Source organism: Amborella trichopoda, chromosome 1 (assembly GCF_054954075.1).
Source record: "Amborella trichopoda isolate Santa Cruz 75 chromosome 1, AtrichopodaSantaCruz75HAP2 v2.0, whole genome shotgun sequence".
NCBI lineage: Eukaryota > Viridiplantae > Streptophyta > Magnoliopsida > Amborellales > Amborellaceae > Amborella > Amborella trichopoda.
This window is the reverse complement of record NC_142336.1, coordinates 54,345,027-54,369,351: the sequence shown is the minus strand read 5'-3', so window position 1 is coordinate 54,369,351 and position 24,325 is coordinate 54,345,027. Positions and strand designations below refer to the sequence as shown.

The following is a 24,325-nucleotide window of genomic DNA, read 5'->3' as shown; positions in this document are numbered from 1 at the left end:
TTGTTGTAAATAATTATTAGGATTATCTTTAAATCTATTTTCATATCTAATTAGAAAAATTTAAACTTAAAAAATGATCTACAAACATATGAAAATCTTGAAAATTGACAGTTTAGATAATGTGTTATAAGATGCACTATTTTTGGGACTCAAATATTTTCTTTTTCAGATTTATAAAGATGATCAATTAGAGGGTTTTTTCAACAGTAAAATAACCTTTCCGTTTGATATTTGAGGTACATATGTAATTCTACATTTTAAAGTTGTAACCTTATATAAACTTTTTCCTTTTTAAAATTTTAATATATCTGTAGAACTCCTATATCTGCAATATTTTAGAACTTAAATGGATTTTCCAGTCACGATAAAGCTTTCTGATGTTGAGACTACATTTTTGGCATGATTCGAAGGTGCATCTTACTTTTGATTGGGCCTCATACAAATCTCACCCTTTAAAAAAATTGATGCTTTACTAATTTTGCAAGATAATTTATCTATAAAAAATGTTTTGATAGGGCTGCAGCCCTGTCCAGTCAAGTAAAGACTCACCTCAAAATCTATCGAAAATTGTAGTTCTGATGTCGGAAAACCTTCAAATTGATCATCTCAGCCTTGACCATTATGGCCGTGAAAAAGAATAAATTCAAACCCTAGAAATAGTATAACATATTATGTAAATTGTATATTTTATCGTAAGAATAAGTTTTTATAGATTTGCGTGATCTGTACCATTTTTTGAGCTTTAAATTTTATAGTCCGTGTTAAAATTTGATTTTACTGCCATTATAGATTGATACTTTCGAATGAGGATCGTGGTGAGAAGTTTATTTTAGTTTCATAAAACCAGTTTATATAAGGATGCAACCTTATAAAGTAGAACTACGGATGCACTTCAAAAATCCATCCGAAAAATGTTACTCATTCCTTGTCCGCTCTTTCCCTCTGTTTCCATTCTTTTCCGTACCACAGCCAGGCCGCAGTAAAAGTAAGGAATGGAATCTATAACTCCAAGATGAGATGAGCCCATACGAGCTACTAGAAAAGCAAATAGGGATGCCATCCCACAAAAACTAGGGTAAGGATGAGCGAAACATGAGCAAGTGGTCACCAAGGGTCTCAAGAAGGGGGAGACCACATACCTTGCAGCCTTGAAGGAGAATGAGGAAGGAGGTGGTAAGTCACCAATGCCCCTAGAGCAAGAAAGCCGCTTCTAGTTTCAAGTGGACCGATGAAGGGGAATCCGCCGAGTAAGTCAACTAACCAGACCCCGTGCTTCTTTTGCTCGGTTTCTTCTGCAACTTCTTGTCTACTCCTCCCTCCGGTCCCAAAAACCCTTTGATTGATCATCTCGACATCGAGATGTACGACCATGAAAAATACAAAGATTTTAAGTCTCAGAAATAGTGCACATTACGACGTATTATCTACACCGTCCATTTTCAAGATTTTCATATATTTATAGATCTATTTGATTTTAGCCATTTTTGAAATATAAAATTTTATAATTAGATATAAAAATAGATTTTGAGATAATCCTAAGAACATTTTACATCAAAATTATATAACATGATAAATTTTGAAGGTGCACCTTACCTCTACACCTACGGATGCATCCGTATGCCAACTGCACCCTATAGAAATTGCATCCTTCATTTATATTTTAAGTGAAATGAAAGACAAGAAATTAAAAATAAGAAAAACATTTATGTAGAGCCAAGGTTCTAAACAATCAAATTAGAGCATTTCTAAACAAACAAATTAGAGCATGCCTCAAAAATTTCACTACCATAGATTATTTTGGTGCCCAAATATTCGTAAATTGATTATCTCGACATCAAGATGCATGGATGTTAGAAAAAAATGAATTTCAAATTTTAGACATATTAATGTTATTTATATTTAAAGCTTTAAATTTTATAATTAGATATAAATATATATTTTAAGACTATTACAAAAATTTTGAGCATTGAAACCACATTTCTCTTCACTATTTAGAGGTGCGCTCTACTTTGACCGTTTAGAGCCTTGGCTCTGTACAAACCGAGAACGATCATCAAGCTGTGTGGCGCCCCGTTTTCCGGACAAGCGTGAACCCATTTGTTGCCCCCCCTTGCAAGATAAGAGAGGGGGAGAGAGATTTCATTTTGTGGAGAGAGAGAGAGTCATTTATTTATTTATGAAGAGAGAGAGAAAATGGCGTTTGAGGCAGGCCCTAAAGAGAGATTTTATTGTTTAGTGGGGTTTGACTGCTCTAGTCCTCACTTTGTTTCCTGGCACCTCAGAGGAAACCCCAACCAGTAGCATCTTGAAGCCGGGCCTCCTAAGCCAGAAGGCCGTTTCGATCCATCTCTCTCTCTCTCTCTCTCTCTCTAATACCGGTAATTTCTCTCTCTTCCATATGTGTTTCATGGAACTTCGAAACCTGTTTCCTATGGAATTTAAGGTCTCTTTCACTATCTAAGTATCATAGTTTCTCTCCCTTCAATACATGTCTGAACATTCTATGTCTAATTGTTTCTATGGCATGTATGTTAGTTGTTTTCATGGAATGTAATGTTGCTACTTGCTAGTTCTTCTCTCTTCCCTTCTACCTTACCTGGTTGGATTTTTTTTTGTTTTTTGTTTTTTTCCTTTCCTGGTCAATGGACCAGTTGCTATTGGATTTGTGTTGTTCATACACCTTATTGAGCTGCATTCACGGGAAAGATCCAATAAATCGAAAAGTGAAGATCCGATTTATCAAGAACTTAAAGAAGGCTGTGTTTACAGAAGAAAAGCTCGTAACTTTCTGAAATTTGAGCTGTTATCTGTTTAAAAGGACCCTTAGAGGAAGAAACATCGTGATTGCATTCCTATTTCTTCAATATTTTTAAATAATTCCTTTTGTTTCTTGATTTTATTGGACTTGAAGAATCTAAATATTATTTGATTGGTGGGAGATGGAGGATATGTGTTTTTTAGCTTAGTTTTTATTATCAGATTATTCAGTTTCTTGCTTATTAAATCCAAGGAAGTTGCAGTGGTAGAAAACTTTCATTGATTTTAGTTTTTCCTTTTCTTTTGTTCAATTGAAAGAAATGCGCAGATGTTTTAGCAGTTGCACAGGGCTTCTAAATATTTGGAAACCAAAGGTAAATTGTTTTTTTACTATTATGGAGAAATTTTTTTGCTACAATATGGAACCTAGATAGAGTATTGTGTGATTTTGATAGATCCATGAGATAATAATGTTTCTTGTAAATATAATGGCAGTTCATGATGGATCTTCTTATTTCTTCCTTCTATGTTGATTGTCTTCAATTAAATGAATACTTGTTTGTTTTGGTTTTCTGCAATAAAAGTCTATTGTGTAAGGATTTGGATTGTTACTATTTCAAGGAAAAGTGGGATTATCCTTTAATTTTATTTTTAGGAATTTGCAATATGAAAGAAGGATGATCAATTTTTGATGTATTCTTTGTGGTTACAGAATATTGTAGATCTTACCTTTGCAAAATCTTTCACTGCATTTATGTCCACTCGAGACATGGAAAACCTCAAAATTGGTGGTAAGGATCCTTCAGGTGAAAAAAATAGCAGGGGAGCGGTGGCTAAGAAAGATAAAACGGGCGGTCCAAAGCCAGGAGGTACTTATTTCTTGAAATACTTGTTATTAGAAAACAAATGGTTTATATTTTAATTATAATATATGGTACTACCTTGTACAATGATACTTGAGTACTGAAGTCCTACATTGATTTTTTCTGTTATTCAGCAAAGATGAAGGAAGTTAAGAAAGAGACTGGCCTCGGCCTTTCTCATAAGAAGGATGAAAATTTTGGGGAGTGGTATGCTGAGGTATCTTTGTGTGCTGTAAACTTGTCCACAAAGAGGAGGATTTGTTAGGATTAAATTCTAATCCTATGTCTTTTGTTACTTTTTAATTTGTATTTCAAGCTTTATATATGTCTTGTGAACTTTATTGCTTTAAGAAATAATGGTTCCTTCAACTTTCAGGTGGTTGTTAAGAGTGAAATGATAGAGTACTATGATGTTTCTGGTTGCTATATACTAAGGCCATGGGCATATTCAATATGGGACACCCTAAGAGTAAGTAGGGGGTTTATATTTGTTTGCTAGAGTATCTTATTCCTTAGTTTTCATTGCGCGCAAGTCTTTGTTACCTTTGTTGAACTCATTTCCTTGAGGAATATAAGACTACTTCAGATTTTGTTTCCTACAGAATTAACAGATTAGCTGTTACAGTTTTAGTGGATTGTTTGATATGGTGATACAAACATATTGCTGCTCCCAAGTGTGCTCACTGAGACAGATAATTTTAAGATCAGTTAACTACTTTATTTTCATAGGACATTCATCCCAAAAAAAAAAAAGTTCCTTAGAAATGAAGAACTCAAAATGATGAATGAAACTGTTAATATACCTTTTTACTGTGAGCAGTGATGACTCATTTAAATGTCATACAAGTACATTAGCAATATTTGACTTTATTGGCTAAAAGAAGATGCAATGTGTCATTCTCCCTGCTAAAATATTTGTTTATTCCATCGTTCTGTTTAACCAGGAAACCTAATTTCACAGTCTATATTCTGTAGGAATTTTTTGATGCAGAATTAAAGCAGTCAGGGGTGAAGAATTGCTACTTTCCATTGTTTGTATCATCAAATGTTCTAGAAAAAGAGAAAAATCACATCGAAGGTTTTGCCCCAGAGGTGAGGTTTGCAATAATATAGGGGACATAATTGAATTGCATGTACATTTTTTGGTCTGATAATTTGGCAAATCATGGTGAGCATCAATGAACATATTGATTATCATATGGGTTTTTCTGTTTTTCACCTTTCTTGAGACATCTTTTACTGCTGTTCATGTTCTATGGTTGATAGTTTTTTACATTGTTTGTTTTCTTCAATATATTGTTCAGGTCGCATGGGTTACAAAATCTGGACAATCTGATCTGGAAATGCCCATTGCTATTCGTCCCACAAGCGAGACTGTCATGTATCCTTACTTTGCCAAGTGGATTAGGGGGCACCGTGAACTTCCTCTTAGACTTAATCAATGGTGCAATGTTGTTCGATGGGAATTCAGCAACCCCACTCCTTTTATAAGGTCATTCCTTGCATATATTGTCCATTTAAAAAATTCCTTGCATATATTTCCTCATAATGTTTTGGACGATTAAATCTTATTATTGGCGATGGATGTCTTGAGAATGCTTATTCTGTTAGGTGCTAGGACAGCATTAATTCTCGATTTGTAGCAGTTATTTCCTTATAATGTCCTGGATAACTAAACCTCTTTATTGGCAATTGATGCCTTGAGCATGCAAGGTTTCAAATGCGAGATGCAGACTCAGTGCACTAGGGGGGTTCCGATCTGTGCACCTCAATGTGATCAATAAATTAATATTTCTTGAAATTATAAATATTAGAATGCAAAGAATAATGTGAATATGTGACAGTAAATTCAAATTTCTTGAAATTATAAATATTAGAATGCAACGAATAAGGTGAATATGTGATTTATGTAATAGTGGGCATTTTTTTTAGTATCTAGTTAACATGTAAAGTAAATTAATCCATCTTATTTGTTAAATTAAATAGAACACAAAATAACATGTGTTGTGCCAAGTGACAAAGTTTAATTTAGTACTTGTCTCTAATATATTCACCTGAATCCCCAAATTTTATTGAAGCTATCAAATTTGAAAAATTTTTGATTCCTAATTTTTTCACTTTAATCTTCTTAGAACCATGAAATAATGGTCTAAGGGAGTCTTTTAGAGGAGGAATGATGAAATGCCCTTGCTTGTGGGCAGTTTTTCCACCCACCAGGCTCCTGCATATTTTGGTGCATAATGATGAGTAATGTCCTGCATATGTAGTGATGTGTGGCATATGTGGGCGCATGATATTAGAGTGATGTGCGTGCATATACAGTAATGTACCATATATGCAGGCGCATAATGATAGCCCACATATGCGGGTATGTGCGATGAACTGAAGGGCGTATTCTCTTTGATTTGGCCACATTTGATAACTATGATGGTATGTTATTGCAAAAGATACAAGCCCGAGTTGCTTCTGTTCATTCCATTCGTGATTATGTTGAGTTTTTGAATTTAGATACTTTTCAGCTATCTCAGCATTACTGCAATTTTTGCACTTAACAAGTACTCTTTGATGTTTCGACTGGTTATAAGGGAGGGATTGCAACCTTTGGAACATCTCTCACACGACAGTACAAAAAACTGGAGTTAATGCACTGCTTTTGAACATGCCACACAGTGCTAAAACTATTATGTTGCTTATCGTTGTTGAGATATATTTATTATTTATTAATTTACTCTATATTTATTTCGCAATTTGTAGGAGTCGTGAGTTTCTTTGGCAAGAAGGACACACAGCTTTTGCAACAAAAGAAGAAGCTGATAGCGAGGTATATAACATCTTAATTGGAAGTTTTTCAATTATCAATTGTTTCGCATATGTCATGTAATATTTGGAACTGTTTCTGTATTGAGTATGGTTTGCTATTTGTTGTTGCAACTTCCGAAAAGATTGTGTTCGTGTGCCTTTTCTTCCTACTAGTGTGTCTTACTAACCCAAAAAAAATCCCCAAAAGAGGATCTGCATGGCTTTTAATGCGTTGTCAACTTGGTTTGTTCTTAGTTGTTCTTTCGGATGATGACAATTCAAAATTGGAAATTGATTGTACCCTTTATTGTGGTCACACACACATATACACACACGCAGAGATATGCATTTCCTGCCATGTGTTTCTTATATAGGTGTATTATGATCAGGTTCTAGAAATTCTAGAATTGTATCGGAGGATATATGAAGAATATTTAGCAATTCCTGTTATTAAGGGAAAGAAAAGTGAACTTGAGAAGTTCGCCGGCGGACTTTATACAACTAGTGTGGAGGTACGTTTCTCTTTGTCCTTATACTTTTGATTTCATCTTCTTGGTCAGTGACATATGTGGACACTCTGTATTGTTTGATAGGCTTTCATACCAAATACTGGTCGTGGTATACAAGGTGCTACTTCACACTGTTTGGGTCAAAATTTTGCAAAGATGTTCGAAATAAATTTTGAGAACGAAAAGGGTGAGAGGGCTATGGTTTGGCAGAACTCTTGGGCATACAGTACTCGTGTTGTAAGTCTCTACCATTTTCATTTATTCTATTTTGAGGAGATAGTTGTTGTATCCTTTTTAATAGCTTGGATTGATCTGATGTCTCATTTTGGCTTTTTTATTTTTTAAATTTTTTTTATGAACAATCTATTATAATGTTTGTCATTATCTATTGCATGCATTTGCGGCATTTTGCAAGTGGTACCATTTTCTTGTAATTATATTGTGGAAAAATAAAGATTCAAAAAGTGAATCATATTCAGTGGTTGACGATTGAAGAGGCGTGTACAATGGCCTCTTAGCCTCTAGATTTGCATGCAAATGAAAGGAATTGAGTGGAGTACCTGAGGTTGTGAAAGCTTGCTTCACATGAGGTTGGCTTCTCCAACCTAACAAGCATAAGGAGTACCATGATTGTTAACAGTAGTTAAACTTTAGCACTGTAGATTTCTTTCTTCTATGGTTTTATTACATTTACCCTCAAAAAAAGAACAAATGTATATATACTAAGTTTCATGGAGCATGCATTATGAACATAAAACATTAAATTGCCTTTATTAAAAACTATGAACGTGTGATAGTCATTATACAGTTTGATGTTTGAGTAAATTGCTTACTGAATTGATTTGTTTATGGTGAGTGCTTGTGCTATAGCGGCAGCTTTTTGTAAGATTTTGAGAGGGTTAGGCTTGTGCTCTGAGAAGGATGACACTTATATGAGAGTACTGTATTCACTGAGAAAATGATCAGGTTGCCTCTGAAATAATTTCTGGATAACAACTTGTCCCTTATTATATCTTGGAATGATAACTCCTGTAGCGTATGTTGGGGACATGAGGGATTAGATAAGGTTGAAGGGTCAAAATTTATGGTAATACTCTGGAAAGGCATTAGAGTTTCCTGTAGAAACACTAGATAACTGGAGTCATAACTTCCTTGGAATTTTTTCCTGGCACAGAACTTGGGTCTCTTGGTAGTGTTTGTGTCTCATGCTGAATTTTCTGGCAAATGAGCTTAAAATCTTCAAGGCCCATGCAGGTTTCAGGATTCTTGCTTCTTATTTGGAGCTGATTGGGTTCAGGATTGGCTCATTGCCCACATTGGTTTGTGTTGTGTTATGCTTCCTAGGAAAGCTCTTTGGGGTTATATATTGTGCTTTAAGGATGAAGCTACTAGTTTGGAAGGGAAAGGTCCTTTGAAGGTCTGCAAAGATTCTTATTCACTCCCCCCTGATTCGCTTTTAGTCTCCCTTGGTGTGGAGTGTTTTCCTCTGTTCAGTATTTGAAAATTTCTCAATTATTTGCCTTGGGGGTTTCACATGATGCATATAATTATTTTTGAGTTGGAACGCAGGATAGTTAAGTCCCTCGTTTTGTCTAAGTTATGTTTAAGCCACAGGGTTGCTTGATTTGCTTGGTTTGGACTTGGATTTGTACATCACACGATATGACATGCATTTTGGATTAGCTTTAGTTATATTGAAATTCAGTTCAGCTGGCTTGTGGATGATGATTTTAGTTCTCTGTGCACTGAAACTGACTAATGTCCTTTGTGATAATTAATGCTCGTAAACAATATTGTTTCTCTACTTTGTGGTTTATTACTGTACTATTCCGTTGGCACCTTTAAATTCTTTGAATAGAGGTAGTGAATATCTATTTTGCAAAAGTTTGCCAATGTTCTTAGTCATTTCATGGTTTATTTTATTTGGTCTGTCTTTGATGCTCAAAGGTTTTGGCATTTCTTATTAATTAATGAATATTATATTTTGAAAAATTTCAGAAACTTATGGTATTCTTCTTTCTATTCTTAATTATATCAAATATAAGGTGTCTCAATAATATTTTTAGTTTTATTTTTGGCATACCAGATTGGAGTTATGGTAATGACTCATGGTGATGACAAAGGCTTAGTTTTACCGCCTCGTGTAGCGCCAGTGCAGATCATTGTAATCCCTGTTCCGTACAAGGATGCTGACACACAAGCCATCATGGATGCATGTTCTGAAACTGTAAATAATTTGAATTCAGCTGGTTTCCGGGCGGAGGCAGACACAAGAGACAACTATTCGCCAGGTTGGAAGTACTCGGATTGGGAATTAAAAGGTGTTCCACTGCGTATTGAAATTGGTCCAAAAGACATAGCTAAAAAGCAGGTTGGTAACATAAATTGCAACATGAATATGCATATTCATGATTATTTTGTCATTGGGTTTACTTTGATCTACTGCATTTGAGGTGATCTCTGTAGCTGTAATGGTTGGAGCTGCTTATTTTAGTGTACAAAGTTCTGGTTGTGAACCGTCTGTTCGCTTTTCAATAAAGAAATTATAATCTTAATGAAAGTATGTGCTCACGTCTTTCCATATACATGCACATTGCTTTTCGTGCTTGACATGCTAAGAGATCTTAGGAATTAATTTTGGTGTGTTCAATTATTAGTAACCTCATAAAATGAGATGCCCTTTTTTTGTGGTAACAGGAGTGGCCTCCTGAGATCTATTTTTAATTTGGTGGTATGGTTCATTTTCGGAACTTTTGAGGGATTATTGTAAAGTTTGACTTGGGAGGATTGATCGTTTTCAATGTAAATGAAGTGAATATAGCTTTTCAATCGAATAATTCTAAGCATGCTGTTAGAGCGATTGTCTTAGACACATGGTGCAACAAACTGAACTTACATCAACAGGTGATATCCACATTTAGAATTTAGAATGGATTCAAGAGTATGTAGGAGTTGTTTAAAATTCTGTGCTCCCCCTTTTTTTTTACCCAACTATTTCTTTGATTCAGTTTAGCTAAGTTCTTGGGGTATGAGATCTGCTCAAAGGCATGGTTGATGTGACTAGCTGGTTCTTAAAAGTCAAAGCTGGACTTCTAGAAATGAGTCACTGCATCATAATATTATAACTGTTGGTATCCAGACCATGATTCACGTCCACTACCCATTTGGGAACTGACAGTGGATCCCTCACCATTGCATTGTATCACATACACATCACATGTACATATGCATGCCATACTTCGGTTTGTAAGCATTTTCACCATGTAGATTCTCTTGATATCATGTAAATGCACAGTGGAATTCTGTTAGCAGTTCATTCAATTATTAAATCATGTTAATAGATGGTATATGGATAAATTCTTCTTGCGCAATTTAGTATATTGGCTTTAGCCCAAACACTGAAATATGGTCATGTGAAGTTTTGATATGTGTTTGTGTGTGCATGCGTGCCTGCGCTCTCACTTGTGCGTGTGTGAATATTGAATTTCTCTTCATGGCTTCCCTTTCCTCTAGTTTTCCTAAAATCTTGCTAGGATGAGTAAATTTAGAATTCCTAGATCATATCTCTTCCCATTTTCTATTCTCGGTCATCTGGAGGCACATTTAATAAATCCATCTCTATCTCTCTCTCTAATCAATTCCTAGATTCTTTCCAATCTCATCGATTTCCTAAAATTTCAAATCTCTTATTTTAATTTGGCATTAATTATTGTAAAAATAAAAGACTATTTATATATCTATAATTTATTATATGAAAATCTCTTGTTATACGTAGTTGAAAATTCCAATTGCTTTATTATGGCATAAATTAGTTAAAAAATAAAATGACAAGAAAAAATCACTATTAAAAAATATGAAAAATAGGTTATTGTAGGACTCCGTGACGAGGCTTTCCTAAAAATTCTAGATCTCTTTCTAAATTGGCATCAATTAGTTTTGAAATAAAAAGTATTCATAAATTCAAAATTATAATTTCTTCATATATTAGATGTTATAATTAGTACATTTTCTAAGAAATGTTGAAAAGTCAGATGCTTTATCATGGTATAAATATAAATTAGTTTAAAGCGATAAAAAAGCAAAAAACATTTTGTGAATAAAAATGAAAAACTAGGATAATTTTGTCAAGTAGAAGTTTATGTAATGGACCTGTCAGCTTTTGTGTGCGCGTTCTCGCATGTGAGCACATGTGCATTTATGCGTGGGTCTTCATGTTCAATTTTACTTTGTTGATGGTAATTGCTACATGCACAGTTCTTATTATCACCATTTGTTGTCATTCTTCTGGTTATTATTCGTTTAATGATCAGTTCCCTTATTTGTGCTCTTAGACTGAAAGCTTAATTTGCAGGTTCGTATTGTCCGTCGTGATAATTCTGTGAAAAAGGACATTCCTTCAGATAATTTAGTTGAATCTGTAAGGGAGGTTTTGGAAAGCATTCAAGAAAGCATGTTTAAAACTGCGAAGGAGAAAAGAGATGCTTGCATTGTTAAGGCAAAGACCTTTGAGGACTTTGCGGCTGCCATTAATAACAAGAAAATGGTCTTGGTGCCATGGTGCGATGAGGAGGTATAATCCCATATGGATCTGTAAGGGAGACAATTTATTGTGCACATGATTCAATCTTCTTATTGACCAGAGTTTTGTTCTATTTGATTGTACATCTCACCCATTTAGGAACATTTTCACTCTATTTACAGAAAGCATGTCTATCCATTTGTTCATTCTTTTTAATATTTGAGTCACTTTTTTGTCTTCTTATGTTCTGTTGTCTGTTTTTCTGGTGTGAACAAATTGCTAGCTGGATTCAAAGATTTAAATTCTGGAATGATAATTAAGGACCTCAATCTACACATAGCTTAGAGAACACTGTATATTATAGTATATTAGAATTTCTTATATATTGCTGCAGAAGTCACTATCTTTGTAAGTTTGTGACACTAGACATTTTAGTCATGCATGATTCTACACCTCCATCTTGTGAGGTGTTAATTAGGTAATTTATCCAAATCTGACAATCTATGCCATTTCATTGGCGTTTGAAGGCGGGTTGTTTCTTATAATTGCTTGGTAGTGAGTGGTGAGGAAGTTTTTTTTTTTTTTTTATACGATATGCTGGACCCATAGCTTAGAGAACACTGTATATTTTATTGCAAGGGAAGGACAGCATTGGTGAACTAGAATATCAAAATTTCTTATATATTGCTGCAGAAGTCACTATCTTTGTAGGATTGTGACACTAGACATTTTAGTCATGCATGATTCTACACCTCCATCTTGTGAGGTGTTAATTAGGCAATTATCCAAATCCGACAATCTATGCCATTTCATTGGCGTTTGAAGGCAGGTTGTATCTTATAATTGCTTGTTGCTTGCAGTCAGTGGTGATGAAGTTTTTTGTTTATTTTTTATGATATGCTGGGGGTCACACGAACGGAGCTTTTGTAACGTTACTTGAGCAGTTTAGATGGGTATTAATATTCATTTTGAAATATTTATTTAGCAAAATAATTTTGTACTCTAACCTCATATTTGATTTGAAGTAGTAGGAAATCAGCTAGCTAACCTTCTGGACATTGTAAGTGAACCCATCGATATATGATAATTTTTATTTTTGTAAGAGGAAAGAGATTTTTCATCATTCAAGAAAAGGGAATTGCAATACTAACCAGTGAGCAGTTTTACTGTTACCCCTCAGGTTTGGAAGTACCTTTCTTTTTTCTTTTTTGATAGTTGGAAGTCCTTGACGTGTAGGGTAGATTATAATTGGCATACTGGAACTTGACAAGTGCTTCGATATTTAAGTTGGGCAAATCTGGCTTTGTTTCATGAGAAGATTTCTGATAAATCGATCTACGATATCTCTGTGCAATAGAGTAATCTTGATGAATTATTCAGTTATTGTTTGATTCCTTAGGACTCATATTGCATTTATATCTTCATCATGTGTTACTCTTTCATGTTTCGATGTCATAATGCATATGTTACTGCCAGGAAGTTGAGAAGGAGGTGAAAGCAAGAACTAAAGGTGAAACTGGAGCAGCGAAGACCCTTTGTTCCCCATTTGACCAAGAACCTGTCCCTGAAGGTTTGTTTCCACCGGTGCTGAGTATTCTCAGTTTTTGTTATTCATTGGATGATTTAAGGGAGAGTCGACAGGAGATGGTGATTTTGTTGACGTTGCACTCATCCCATTGTGCTCATCATAATTGGTCGGAGGGGAACTTTCTATTTGTGCCCTTAAACAAGAGTTCCTTTTTCTTTTTTAAATATTGCTTTCAAAATATTGTTCTTTGAAATACCGATGTTCTATAGTTTCTATTATGTTGAGGCGTTATCTCAAGCAGGTTCTTCTAAATTTAGAGCAAGAATTTTAAAAAACTAATATCTTGTAAGCAACCGAAGTGCCACACTCTTGATGTTCCTTTTAATTCCAAAGCACTGAATTTATAGTCCATTACAAATTTCCTTTAATTTGGAGAGCAACTACTTGGAAGACTAATATCCGGTAAATGAAAAAACAAAAGTCCCTACTTTCCTGATGTTCCTTGTAATTTTAAATCTCTAAAATTATAGCCTGCTGTTTAGAAAAAGAAAATCAAAAGAAAATTGGAGTTATGTTTTGGTTATGTTTGAGTTTTTGACATTAAGAATTAAAAATTTTCTGTGCACGGGTGTAGCCTGTCCTTTTAGATCGTATTCATCTCTAGTATTGCCATTGTCTCGAGGAGCAATCCCTTTGTTTGGGCTTCCCATTTTGTTAAATACTTGAATTGCAAGTTCTGAAAATTTAGATTTCACATCGGGATAGTGCTTTCTTAGGCAATGGAGTATTTGATAGAATTTGATAGAATGATGGTCTCTATATACGCAACCCAACTGACATTGCCGTTCTTCATGCGCATGTAGGGACCTTGTGCTTTGCAACAGGAAAGCCAGCAAAGAAGTGGACGCTGTGGGGCAGGAGTTACTGAGCATCTTTGTATGCCATTGTTAAAGAAAGGTTTCCATATAGTCAACATTCTTAATAGATTTCAATCCATGTGCGCGATTTTGTAGGCATTCTTTTGCCACTGCCCACTAATTTTATGATGTCTTCTGCCCACCTAATTAATTAATCATTTCTTGGTATGAGACATTCACAAATTCATGCATATCATGCACGAGAACGTGTTGGATTTAGAGTTGTCATTTGAGGCGTTTTCTTTTGCTATTGTCACTTATTTGATTTCTTAAGTCCTTGGTTACAATTTTGTTTCCGGTTCTTGTAAAAACACTGAGCAGATCACCGCAGATGCCTACTGCTTGAAACTGTAATTTCCCTGAACTTACCTTTTGATGACCAAAGTGCTCTGCCTTCTTTTTGGTCAAATTTGCTTTTGAAGTATTCAGTAGTTCAGAATTTGAATTTTTCAGATTTATGGGTCCAATTCATACGGTACATTTCTAGGCATAGAGCCTGCACATCTTATGTGGTAAAACCTATGCATAGAGACAGAGTATAGTGGTAGATGTAGAAAATGTAGACGACTCAGCTGAAACTAATGTTGTGAATCTATATTTATCCCTAGCAGACAATTTGGGAATGTATACTAAGACACTTTATTTTGGGTAAAAAAGGTCACAATTATTTTTAGGAGTTGAATTTGAAATTTGGACCTGAGAATGAGTCACAAAGTTTGAGAAAATTTTTATTGACAGTATACATAATAATGATGCATTTCTAGCCATTGATTTACATTCGATGGTTAAAAATGAGTGGGACTATAGATGTTGGCATCTTATGCTCTTCATAATAATTCCCATCCGTTCATACTCTAAAAGAGTTTGAAATGTACAATGGATGTGTTTATAAAAGACTTTGTATACAATTAGTGCACTTCTATATTATTCAGCTTTATTCCTTCATCTCAGCTCTCAGATGTCAATAAGGAACGGCTGGGATCTGTCATTCCACATTCAAAGCCTGACAGAAACTTGCACATTTGATGGACTCATTCCCACCATCATGCACTTCCATCACTGCACTTATCGAGAACATACCTTAATACAGTGGCGGCGGTAAAAAGTAGACTCCTATTCGACTTTATGTTATTCATAGGATAATAAAAAAACAAAAAAGAAAACAAATTTATGCATTATTGTCTGGGAAATGTATAACCATTGACTTTTAGTATAAAGTCATAATCATTAAAATAGGGTAGTTGCAGATGGTAGCTTGAGTAGGCTTTCATATCCAATAGACAAGTGGGATTTCATATCCAATGGATAAGTGTGAATATGACCTCCTCCTTGTATTTAAAATGACTGGTCTTACAGTACCTTCCCAATTATTAAATACCTCTCCTGCATGCAGCATGAATTATTACTGCAAATATGAGATTGATCAAGTTTGGTCTTTGATACCTACATGAACACGTTCGGAACAAATAGCACTTGGCATTTCTCTCGTTGAAGTGAAGAAAAATCACATAAAATACGAACATCCATTTCTATTTTAAAATTCAATTTAAGGTTGGGAATTTGGGGCACCATGCGACAATTGCACTTGTTTCCACTGCTCTTACAATAAATTTATTTCTTCAAATTATCACACTACCACAATAAATATGATGATGATGATAGGCCACCATGCTGTTCTAACCGTATGCATTTGAATGAACTGAAATTGCTAAGGCGAGTTTTGTTTAAAAAGAGTGGTATTATTGATTGCTTTTAATCAAGAACGAAGGCAAAAATGTTCTTTTATAATGCTGTTGACTGAAATGTTCAACGACTACTTGTTAAGAAAAAGTATTTTTTGTCATGATTAGTGGTCTGTTCAGCACGCAGGAATCATTTATAAGAGAGATTATACACTATATAGTAGATGTTTCTTTTCAAACAGTATATTAGCAGCCTTTCCACCGTCCAATGTCAACAACAGAGAGTTGAGAATGTTATTCTTTCTCCATATGACACTAAAAAATTTGGACCCTTCCATTTTATAATATACAAATAAAAGCATATGAGTATAAAGGGCATAACTCGAATGTGCAATTAAATATAAATGACATGATTGCGAATTTGAAATCACATTCAACCAGCCCTAAAAAGAGATTTCCCTGATTTTGGATGAAGCACTATCTCTAACAGGACGTCTTACTCGAAAGTGGACGAGTATAGCATCCAAGCACCCATTATAGGGACGACTATCAACATAGAAGCCTGAAATACACACTCCAGTCAGATGCCACATTCGGTAGTGATAGCATAAACTTTTAGAGAAGCAAACAAGAAAACATGAGAAAATACGTACCAAGAAGCATAAAACTTTTAAGAGTATGCTTTTAGAGAAGCATAAGCTTGTCGAGATTGTGTAAAGGTTAAGAGAATGAGATTGTAGCATGAGAAAATACGTACCAAGAAGAAAACAACCTCGTCATTGCTAGCAATCTTTTTTGTGAGCTGATTCTTCTCCATTACTTTTTTTACGTAAAGTTGCAGCTGCAGAAATAAAAATTCATAAAAATATGATAGGAAGACATTTTCCCAAACTGGAATTTATCAAATATCTGTGATCAATAATAGATTAAAAGAAAGTACTGACCCAAAAAAAGAAGAAAAAAAACGGAAATCATTGAGGCAGAAAAATGACACAAAATTGCCTTATTTTAAGAGCAAAATAATGAATGCAATGATAAAATTATTGAGCACCTGCCTTCTAGTTATCACAGGTTTGCATTTTAGTTCCAAAAGATTCTAAATGACATATAGAGAGTGGGGGACCAATTTAAAAGAATTCTATTTTTTTCCCTAATTTGAGGGCGGGGGATTAAGTGCTCTCTCATGCCTGTAAACACACACACACACACCTGACATGGTGATGCTGGTAACAAATATTCCAAATTTTTGTAGTAAGAAATTGAGGGAAAGGACACACACCTCATGATGGTATGCTCGAGTAGCTATTATTATTCCTTTTAATTGATGAGCAGCCCAATCCACATAAGAACTAAAGATGAGTATTTCTCTCAAAATATAATAGCGGAATGATCCAGGTATAATAGAATCCAGTGAATATCCAGCAACTTTGTTGATGAACTGTACATCAGAATGATGTCAGTGGGAGAATAAAGATGATCCTAAACCTCCCCAATAAAGAAAAATAAAGATTAGCATTGGACTTTAAAGAGTTCAGTATACAATAAGAAGCCTGGATCATTATACAAGGATACATTAATTTTTCATAACCGAAAATAGTATATCAGATGCAGTATACAATAAGAAGCTTCTAGCTCATGAAAAGTTGAGCAAATGATAAGTATGACAGGACATGATAGAACATGGCAGTGGTTTTTTATCCTCCATTGATGAGGTACACCATTGTGCATTAAAAGCCTAGAAATGAGTGTGATGCCAACATATGGATAATCTTTTGTGAATACATCAGCCACCTGATGTCAGTGATTACAAGTTGAATGTCAAAGGCAAGAACCTTCTCCCAATTCAAGGGATGATCCCTCTATATGTTCATAACCAGCATAGTAAATACGGTTTCATATAGCATTCTCTTTCCATATAGCATTTCAAAGATTAAACCAGACTGGATCAATTTAAATGTTATATAGCCAAATATCATTTCTTCTTGGAAACAACTTTTTATGCTTCGAATGTCATTCTCCAGCTGACTGAAATTTTGGCAGGTTTTCTCCACTAAACATGGACAAGTGACCAATAAACTTCAAAATCTCATGGCACTTCCCATATCACATATTTTGGCCCTGTAGTTTCCAAAATTAGGGAATACAGATTTCTTCCAAAAAAAGGCCAAACTTGCATAGTGATCCCGCTAGCATACATGTATAAGCCATGGAGAGAACAAAAAGAAAGTTTTTGTGTCTATGTTGCATAAACATTTTTGAAGTTTAGGGTATAAAAAAAGAATGCAGCTGGAAACTGACCAGAAACTGAAAACTGCACCTGAATACTACGAAAACTAATCCTGCTCATATAAGGAAGGTGTTGTATCACTATTGTAAGACTTTGGAAAGGAATAAATCAATGCATTCAAGGAAATAAAGGAAATGGTGATGTACCTTAAGCATTTGGGAAAAGGAAGGGCTTCTGGACTTAGGGAAAGCTTAGAAATTTTGCTTACTTTATGAAAGACTTATGGGCCCAACCAAGCATGACCCAAGAATAAAAAAAATCTTCTGTTGCAACTGGTATTCTGTTGTTTACTTAACATTTTCATTTTCTTATAAGTGCTAGACAATAGGAGAAACAGTCAACTATGCAATGTTATCAAGGTTTTCTATAATCTTTTTTTTTTTTAATAGATTGAAGGTTTTCTACAGCCATGTAGACAACCAAAGTTTAATGAACTAACATATCCATACAAAATTGCAAACAGGAACCTAGAAGTTGTTTCTTACCTTCAATACTATCCTTTCTGCAGTGTCTATTTTCCTCCGAGCTTTTAAAGTCATCATCTAAGGGAAAAAAAACATGCATAATGCATAAAATTAAACAAAGAGGTCATGATATAACTTACAAGTCTACAGACAGGTAAATCTAGTAGATTGTTCACAAGACCATATATACTTGCACAGTTTGAAGGGCATGCTCAGTTTGCCGAATTTGGATCCATTGCTCTGTAACAATATCTTCCATCTGACAATTGGAAACATAATGATGTTATCTAAAACAAGCTTTCTAAGCATCAAATTGTTGGTTCATACTGCTACATTACATGCGGAGGGAAAAGATTGTGAATTATGGTAAGCAGCAAGTAAGAACTTTATTGGAAACATAATGATGTTATCTAAAACAAGCTTTCTAAGCATCAAATTGTTGGTTCATACTGCTACATTACATGTGGAGGGAAAAGATTGTGAATTATGGTAAGCAGCAAGTAAGAACTTTATTGGAAACATAATGATGTTATCTAAAACAAGCTTTCTAAGCATCAAATTGTTGGTTCATACTGCTACATTACATGCGGAGGGAAAAGATTGTGAATTATGGTAAGCAGCAAGTAAGAACTTTATTGGAAACATAATGATGTTATCTAAAACAAGCTTTCTAAGCATCAAATTGTTGGTTCATACTGCTACATTACATGGGGAGGGAAAAGATTGTGAATTATGGTAAGCAGCAAGTAAGAACTTTAGAAGAAGTTTCTTTAACCATGTCTTCAATCACATTGATTAGGAGACACAAAGAAATAATCCATTTATTCCACATCACCACAAAGAGCTGTTGAATCAAGAGCAATGTTGAAGAAGAATTAAAGAAGAATCAGATTTTTGTACACACATGAAAGTACAAGTATATTACTGGCCCCTAATAATCTGGAAACATACAGAACAGGAGAAGAGGAAGAAGCACTTAGAAAGAGCTAACAAAATGATTAGTTTAAAGCTAGTGATAAAAGAAAACAAAAAAAGGAAAAAAGGAAAAAAGGAAAAAAGGAAAAAGGTTTCAGGCCTATCAGAGGCTAGACTTTTGGTAATTTCTCCTCCGACCAAGACAAAAGATCCCATTGAAGCGGGTGATCCCAAACATATCGTATGTACCTCTGGCAGTACAGATTGCATAGCGTCATAAATAGCTATTCCTGATATTACCCATTTAAACTGATATTACCCATTTATAAACAAACAGAGTTCCTTGGTATCATCCTCTATATTGACATATACCATAAGACCAAAAGTTACAAGTAGAATAGCACTAAAAGATGAAACATCATAATAAGTAAACGACACTTGTAGTACTCACTACATGCACTGGGGAAGAGGTGTATTCACTATAGATTTTCCATCAGGATCATAAGTTACAGATTCTTTAACAAGGTTTGACCAAAAGGCTTGTATACTGAGATTAGCAGATTGCAAATATTTACAAGATTGATTGCAGTTTCAACTTTTTTGGTCTTCCTGAATCTATTGTCATAGTAGATAAAGCCCAAACTTGATCACGTCCAGAAATGGTTTAATGCTCAAATATATGCGAAAGAAACATTACCAGGAGTGGATTCCATACGCCCACGGGCGGTCTGTTACATGGCCCAGATTGAATTTGAGCCGATTTGACGGTCACGACTTCATTTCGTATTTTAATTTTAATTTTTTTTTCTACAAATCCAAATCACTTGAAATTTGGAGTGTTCATTCTTCTCATCAAGGCGCACTTAATAAAAATATAAAAAAAATAATTCGTAAAATATAAATTGACCAAAATACCCCCAAAATGTTTCGAGGGTATTTTGATCAATTTATATTATAAATTATTTGTTTTATATTTTTATTAGATTCTACTATTTTTGAAGAATAGACGCCCCAAATTTCAAGTGATTTGGATTTGTAGAAAAAAAATTAAAATTAAAATACGAAATGAAATCGTGAAGGTCAAATCCGCCCAGATTCAATCTAGGCCGTGGGCGTTTACTGTAGCAGTCAGCCTATGGGCTGACAGGATCTTTTCCCAAGATTACCGGTCCTTATATTTCTATTTAGGGAAAAAATTATCAAAAGCACCCAAGAGATGAACAATTTAACAACTCAACCATTTGTTTTTTTTTCCCGGCAAAGGGTAGGTAATCACGAATTAAAATAATTGGATTTTCTAGATGTACTTTGATAAATGGGTAAAATGTCATATAGTTGATATGTTACGTGCTTTTTTGCATCAATTTGCCTTCCTATTAATGGCTACAAATAAGTAACATGGCAGCTCCATATGCAAATTAATGTATGCAAAAGACACATTAGTATGAATCCAGAGTGCACAATATTGATGTCGGAAAGAAGCTGTAGACTAACTCTTTCAATTTGTGATGCCATCAATTCTGATTTCTTCTCCATGTCAGAGGCTCGATACTCTAAACTCTGAAGATCAGCTTTGCTCTTTTGAATCACAATCTTGAGGATTCCCACCTAAGCATTCCAGTCAAAGTTGATACTCGATTAGTGCTTCTCATAAGAAAACCTACAAAGACGTACATATAACATGAAAGGTGAAGCATTTCGATGAATGTGAAGTAAATAGTCATATGGCGAAAATTTCTAAACTGACCTCTGTTTCCAGTCCACTAACTCTTTCCTCTAAATTTGATAAGTCTGCCCGAACATGCTACAATATTGCGTTCAAAAGCATAGTGGGTCAAGCGGAAAAAAATGGATCAGATAAAAAAAAACTAACCATGGCATAGGAAACTGGAAAATCCTTATCAGTGTATATATTCTCAATTAATACAGTGAAAGAAATAAACCTTTAAATCATCCAAAGATTTTTGTAGGAACAAGATATCATTTGTCTTCTCCTCTATAATCTTCAGAGTGTTTGCAATATATGCGTCTTTAGTGTTCAGCTCATTTGTTTTCTCCTGAAGGACAAATTCTGTATCCAAAATCTAAAAACAGAATTATATATCAAAAAATACAAATTGACACAATGAGTTCATTCTGTGAAGGTTTAACCACATAGCCGCATCAAAATACATGAATTTTTAGCATTAAAACTAGAATTATACCGGCTTCAGTCAAATCATAATTAAGATAGTACGTAGAGCGCAAAACTGTGGATTAAATTGCGTCTAGTTACAATGCCAATAATGTAATCTGGTTTCATTTTTAGCTCAGATTTGAGAACAGGTCTAGTTACATTTCAAGAAATCCACAAAGGAAATTGTTTGCTAGATGTTATAAAGAAACCAGATATTTCAGATCTGGAAGATTAGAAGAATCTGATAGAAGAATAAATAGATACATTAGAAGATGTAAGGTGTTCTGATATTATTTTTGTTAAGTGAGATTGAATTGACCTAAAAATTCAGCCTTTGTTTTGAGCTCCTCCAATTCGGAAGAGACAGAAGAGGCATTATACGATCGGTTTTCAAGAGTTTCATGGCCACAACCAAGCATTGATGAACGTACTGCGATCAGGATGAAACCAGTGATCCATTTGAAGCTCATGGCCACTGATGAATCTGCCATTAAAGCTGTGAATGAAGATAGCCAAGAATTTACATCGAAAAGCTCACTCCAAATGGTGGTGTGTAAAGAGAACGCAGCAGTAACCCCTGAATTCTGAACCCTAGAAATGAAGCGGGATAACGGTAAACCCTAAACCCTGAAATCATGAATTCAAGTATATTGCAGAAGCAATGCAGCACAGTGGGTCCCGAAATTGAGGCCACGCACCTTTCAACAGACTTGTACCGTGTTATTGAAGTACCGTAATGTCTTCAAATTTTTTTTAAAAAAGAAACGGTATGGACGAGAAGTTGGGGTTTTTTTCCAAAACTAAAATATATTTATGAGAATTTCCCAAAAGTTTATATTAAGGTGTCAAATTTATGTTTATAAATAAGGTGGATCTCAAAATTCCACCCGAAAGTACTGTTCCGATATTAAAAAATCCTACAATCTTTTCATTGGGAAAAAAAATGAATTTTAAGTACTAAATATAATACATCTTCTAGCATATTATCTAGACAAATCATTATCAACTATTTGGAACCGACAACATGAGCCATGTTTCATCATTATGCTCTATCAAAAATGCCATCAATCGGACTAAAAAACATCATATCTTATCCCACTACTTCCATCCATATCTTTTGACAATCTTCCCTTTATCTTTTTAAGAGCTTTCCGCTTGAACTATATCACCCTCTTAACTGGTATTGCTCTAGATTGACATTGCACATGTCTAGACCACTTGATTCCATTTTCCCTCATCTTATCTTATTGAAGCTAAGCCCAAGACTTCATGAGTAATAAAAATGATAATGTTCAACCAGCGGGCTCTTATAGACATGAGACTTCGTGATAAAGGAAATTATACTCCTCATATCCATGTACTAGGGCTGCGTATAATCTTCTGATTGTACCAATGTCTTAATATCAAACATTTGATGGGTGAGGTCTGTACAAGGTGCCCACCTTATACTGTAGGAATAAAGTGCACTTATAAATTTTGCTAGAGGATGGAGTTCCGGTGTAGGAAACTTTGCGATGGCTTAAAATCCATGTTCAACCTTAATTATCAAAATTCAAGAAGGGTGTAGATCGAGTAGATTTATAAATACATGGAAATTTTGAAAATGGACAGTTCAGATAACTTGTCACAAAATGTATCATTTTTAGGATTTGAATTTTTTTTTTTTATATCCATAGATCAATTATTGAAAGGTTTTTCAACTTTAGATCCTCCTTTTTTTAATTGAATTTTTGAGGTGCACCTTGCTTCTATATTATAAAATTGCAACATTCTATATAAATTGTTTGTATATTTGACATATACCAAAGGCAGATATGCACTTTCAGCCAATACATTTGGGACCCCATCAAGTGGCCTATAAATGAGATCAAACTCTGGGAATCTCAATCATATGGCATTCGAAGCGCATCACCCAAGTTTGGTGACGGTAGGATATGGTCTTATACCCCTTTGTGAATCACCATTTGCCCAGAGGTCCTGGCGACCGGTCAATGTGAAACCCTATGAAATGATACTTGGAATGGGGCAAAGAATTGCATATATTCATTTTAAGGCATGAAAAAGTTTATATAAGGTTGCAATTTTAAAACGTAGAATTAAAGGTACATTTCTAAAATTTATCATAAGTAGTTGTTTGGATGTCGGGAAATCCTCTAATTAATCATCTTGACATCGAGATATATGAATGTGAAAAGACAAAAAAAATTTAGTCTGCGAAATAGTGTATTTTGCAACTCATTATCTGGACCGTTCATTTTCAAGATTTTCATGTGTTTATAGATTTACTTGATTTGAATTACATTTAGAGTTTAAAATTTTATAGTTACAGATGAAAATTGATTCTCAAGCCATCCTAAGAATTTTTTATATCAAATTTACATTTATGATAAAATTTAGAGGTGCTCTTTAATTGGATTGTTTAAGGTTGAAGGGAAAAGTTTATATAGAGCCGAGGCTCTAAACAATCAAATTAAAGCCTACCTCAAAACTTTCATTAGGAGAGGTTGTTTTGATGCTCAAATATCCTCAAATTGATCATCTCGACATCAAGATACATGAACATGAGAAAAAAAATAGATTTCAAGTTTTGGAAACAATGTATTTTGTAATGCATATTTCGACCGTCAATTTTCAAGATTTTCAAGTTTTCATAGATCTATCGCTCTATACTATTTTTTAAGCTTTAAATCTGATAAATAAAGATAAAAATATATTTTAAGGCTATCACAAAGATTTCTAGTATTGAAGCAACATTTCTTGATACTATTTGAAAGGTAGGCTCTAATTTGATTGTTTAGAGCCTAGGCTCTATACAAACCGCACCCATATGCAAAACCACACCCTTATCTGACTGTCATCCAAGTTTTGCAAAGTTTGGGTGCCTTTTGATGCACCTTCAGAACTACCAT

At 34.4% G+C, this 24,325-nt stretch overlaps 2 protein-coding genes across 18 annotated transcripts; one reads left to right on the top strand and one right to left on the bottom strand.

Moving 5' to 3' along the window:
* Positions 1-2,202: 2,202 nt before the first annotated feature.
* Positions 2,203-14,301, top strand: LOC18434763 (Class II aaRS and biotin synthetases superfamily protein). 3 transcript variants are annotated; one of them, XM_006844826.4, is made up of 14 exons: positions 2,203-2,378; positions 3,086-3,131; positions 3,470-3,626; positions 3,755-3,837; positions 3,997-4,089; positions 4,596-4,712; positions 4,925-5,112; positions 6,375-6,441; positions 6,809-6,931; positions 7,013-7,165; positions 9,015-9,299; positions 11,280-11,498; positions 12,924-13,017; positions 13,839-14,301. In XM_006844826.4, the coding sequence occupies exons 3-14, from the start codon at positions 3,512-3,514 to the stop codon at positions 13,901-13,903; spliced, it is 1,602 nt and encodes a 533-aa protein (XP_006844889.2). In that variant the 5' UTR covers positions 2,203-2,378; positions 3,086-3,131; positions 3,470-3,511; the 3' UTR covers positions 13,904-14,301. The 3 variants fall into 3 exon arrangements, with proteins under 3 accessions (XP_006844889.2, XP_020523237.1, XP_011623595.1); XM_020667578.2 differs by having other exon boundaries at positions 3,076-3,131; XM_011625293.3 differs by lacking the exon at positions 3,086-3,131.
* Positions 14,302-15,801: 1,500 nt separating this feature from the next.
* On the bottom strand, positions 15,802-22,046 carry LOC18434764 (myosin heavy chain-like protein). 15 transcript variants are annotated; one of them, XM_088874347.1, is made up of 9 exons: positions 21,736-22,046; positions 21,184-21,324; positions 20,988-21,044; positions 20,735-20,900; positions 18,516-18,584; positions 18,347-18,403; positions 16,854-17,012; positions 16,332-16,415; positions 15,802-16,136 (listed from the first exon to the last, which is right to left on the bottom strand). In XM_088874347.1, exons 4-9 carry the CDS (start codon positions 20,774-20,776, stop codon positions 16,071-16,073), a joined length of 477 nt encoding a protein of 158 aa, XP_088730473.1. In that variant the 5' UTR covers positions 20,777-20,900; positions 20,988-21,044; positions 21,184-21,324; positions 21,736-22,046; the 3' UTR covers positions 15,802-16,070. The 15 variants fall into 15 exon arrangements, 12 of the variants coding, with proteins under 12 accessions (XP_088730473.1, XP_088730460.1, XP_088730464.1 ...); XM_088874334.1 differs by having other exon boundaries at positions 20,735-20,848; XM_088874338.1 differs by having other exon boundaries at positions 21,184-21,311.
* Positions 22,047-24,325: the final 2,279 nt, after the last annotated feature.

Coding starts and splice junctions, on each gene's coding strand:
- LOC18434764 (XM_006844827.4), bottom strand. CDS start 21,907: ATGGCAGATTCATCAGTGGCCATGAGCTTCAAATGGATCACTGGTTTC. Junction 18,404..18,515: donor ATGCCCTTCAAACTGTGCAA/GTATATATGGTC, acceptor TTTTTCCCTTAG/ATGATGACTTTAAAAGCTCG. Junction 16,416..16,853: donor CTCGAGCATACCATCATGAG/GTGTGTGTCCTT, acceptor TTATTTCTGCAG/CTGCAACTTTACGTAAAAAA.
- LOC18434763 (XM_020667578.2), top strand. CDS start 3,078: ATGCGCAGATGTTTTAGCAGTTGCACAGGGCTTCTAAATATTTGGAAA. Junction 4,713..4,924: donor TCGAAGGTTTTGCCCCAGAG/GTGAGGTTTGCA, acceptor TATATTGTTCAG/GTCGCATGGGTTACAAAATC. Junction 5,113..6,374: donor AACCCCACTCCTTTTATAAG/GTCATTCCTTGC, acceptor CGCAATTTGTAG/GAGTCGTGAGTTTCTTTGGC.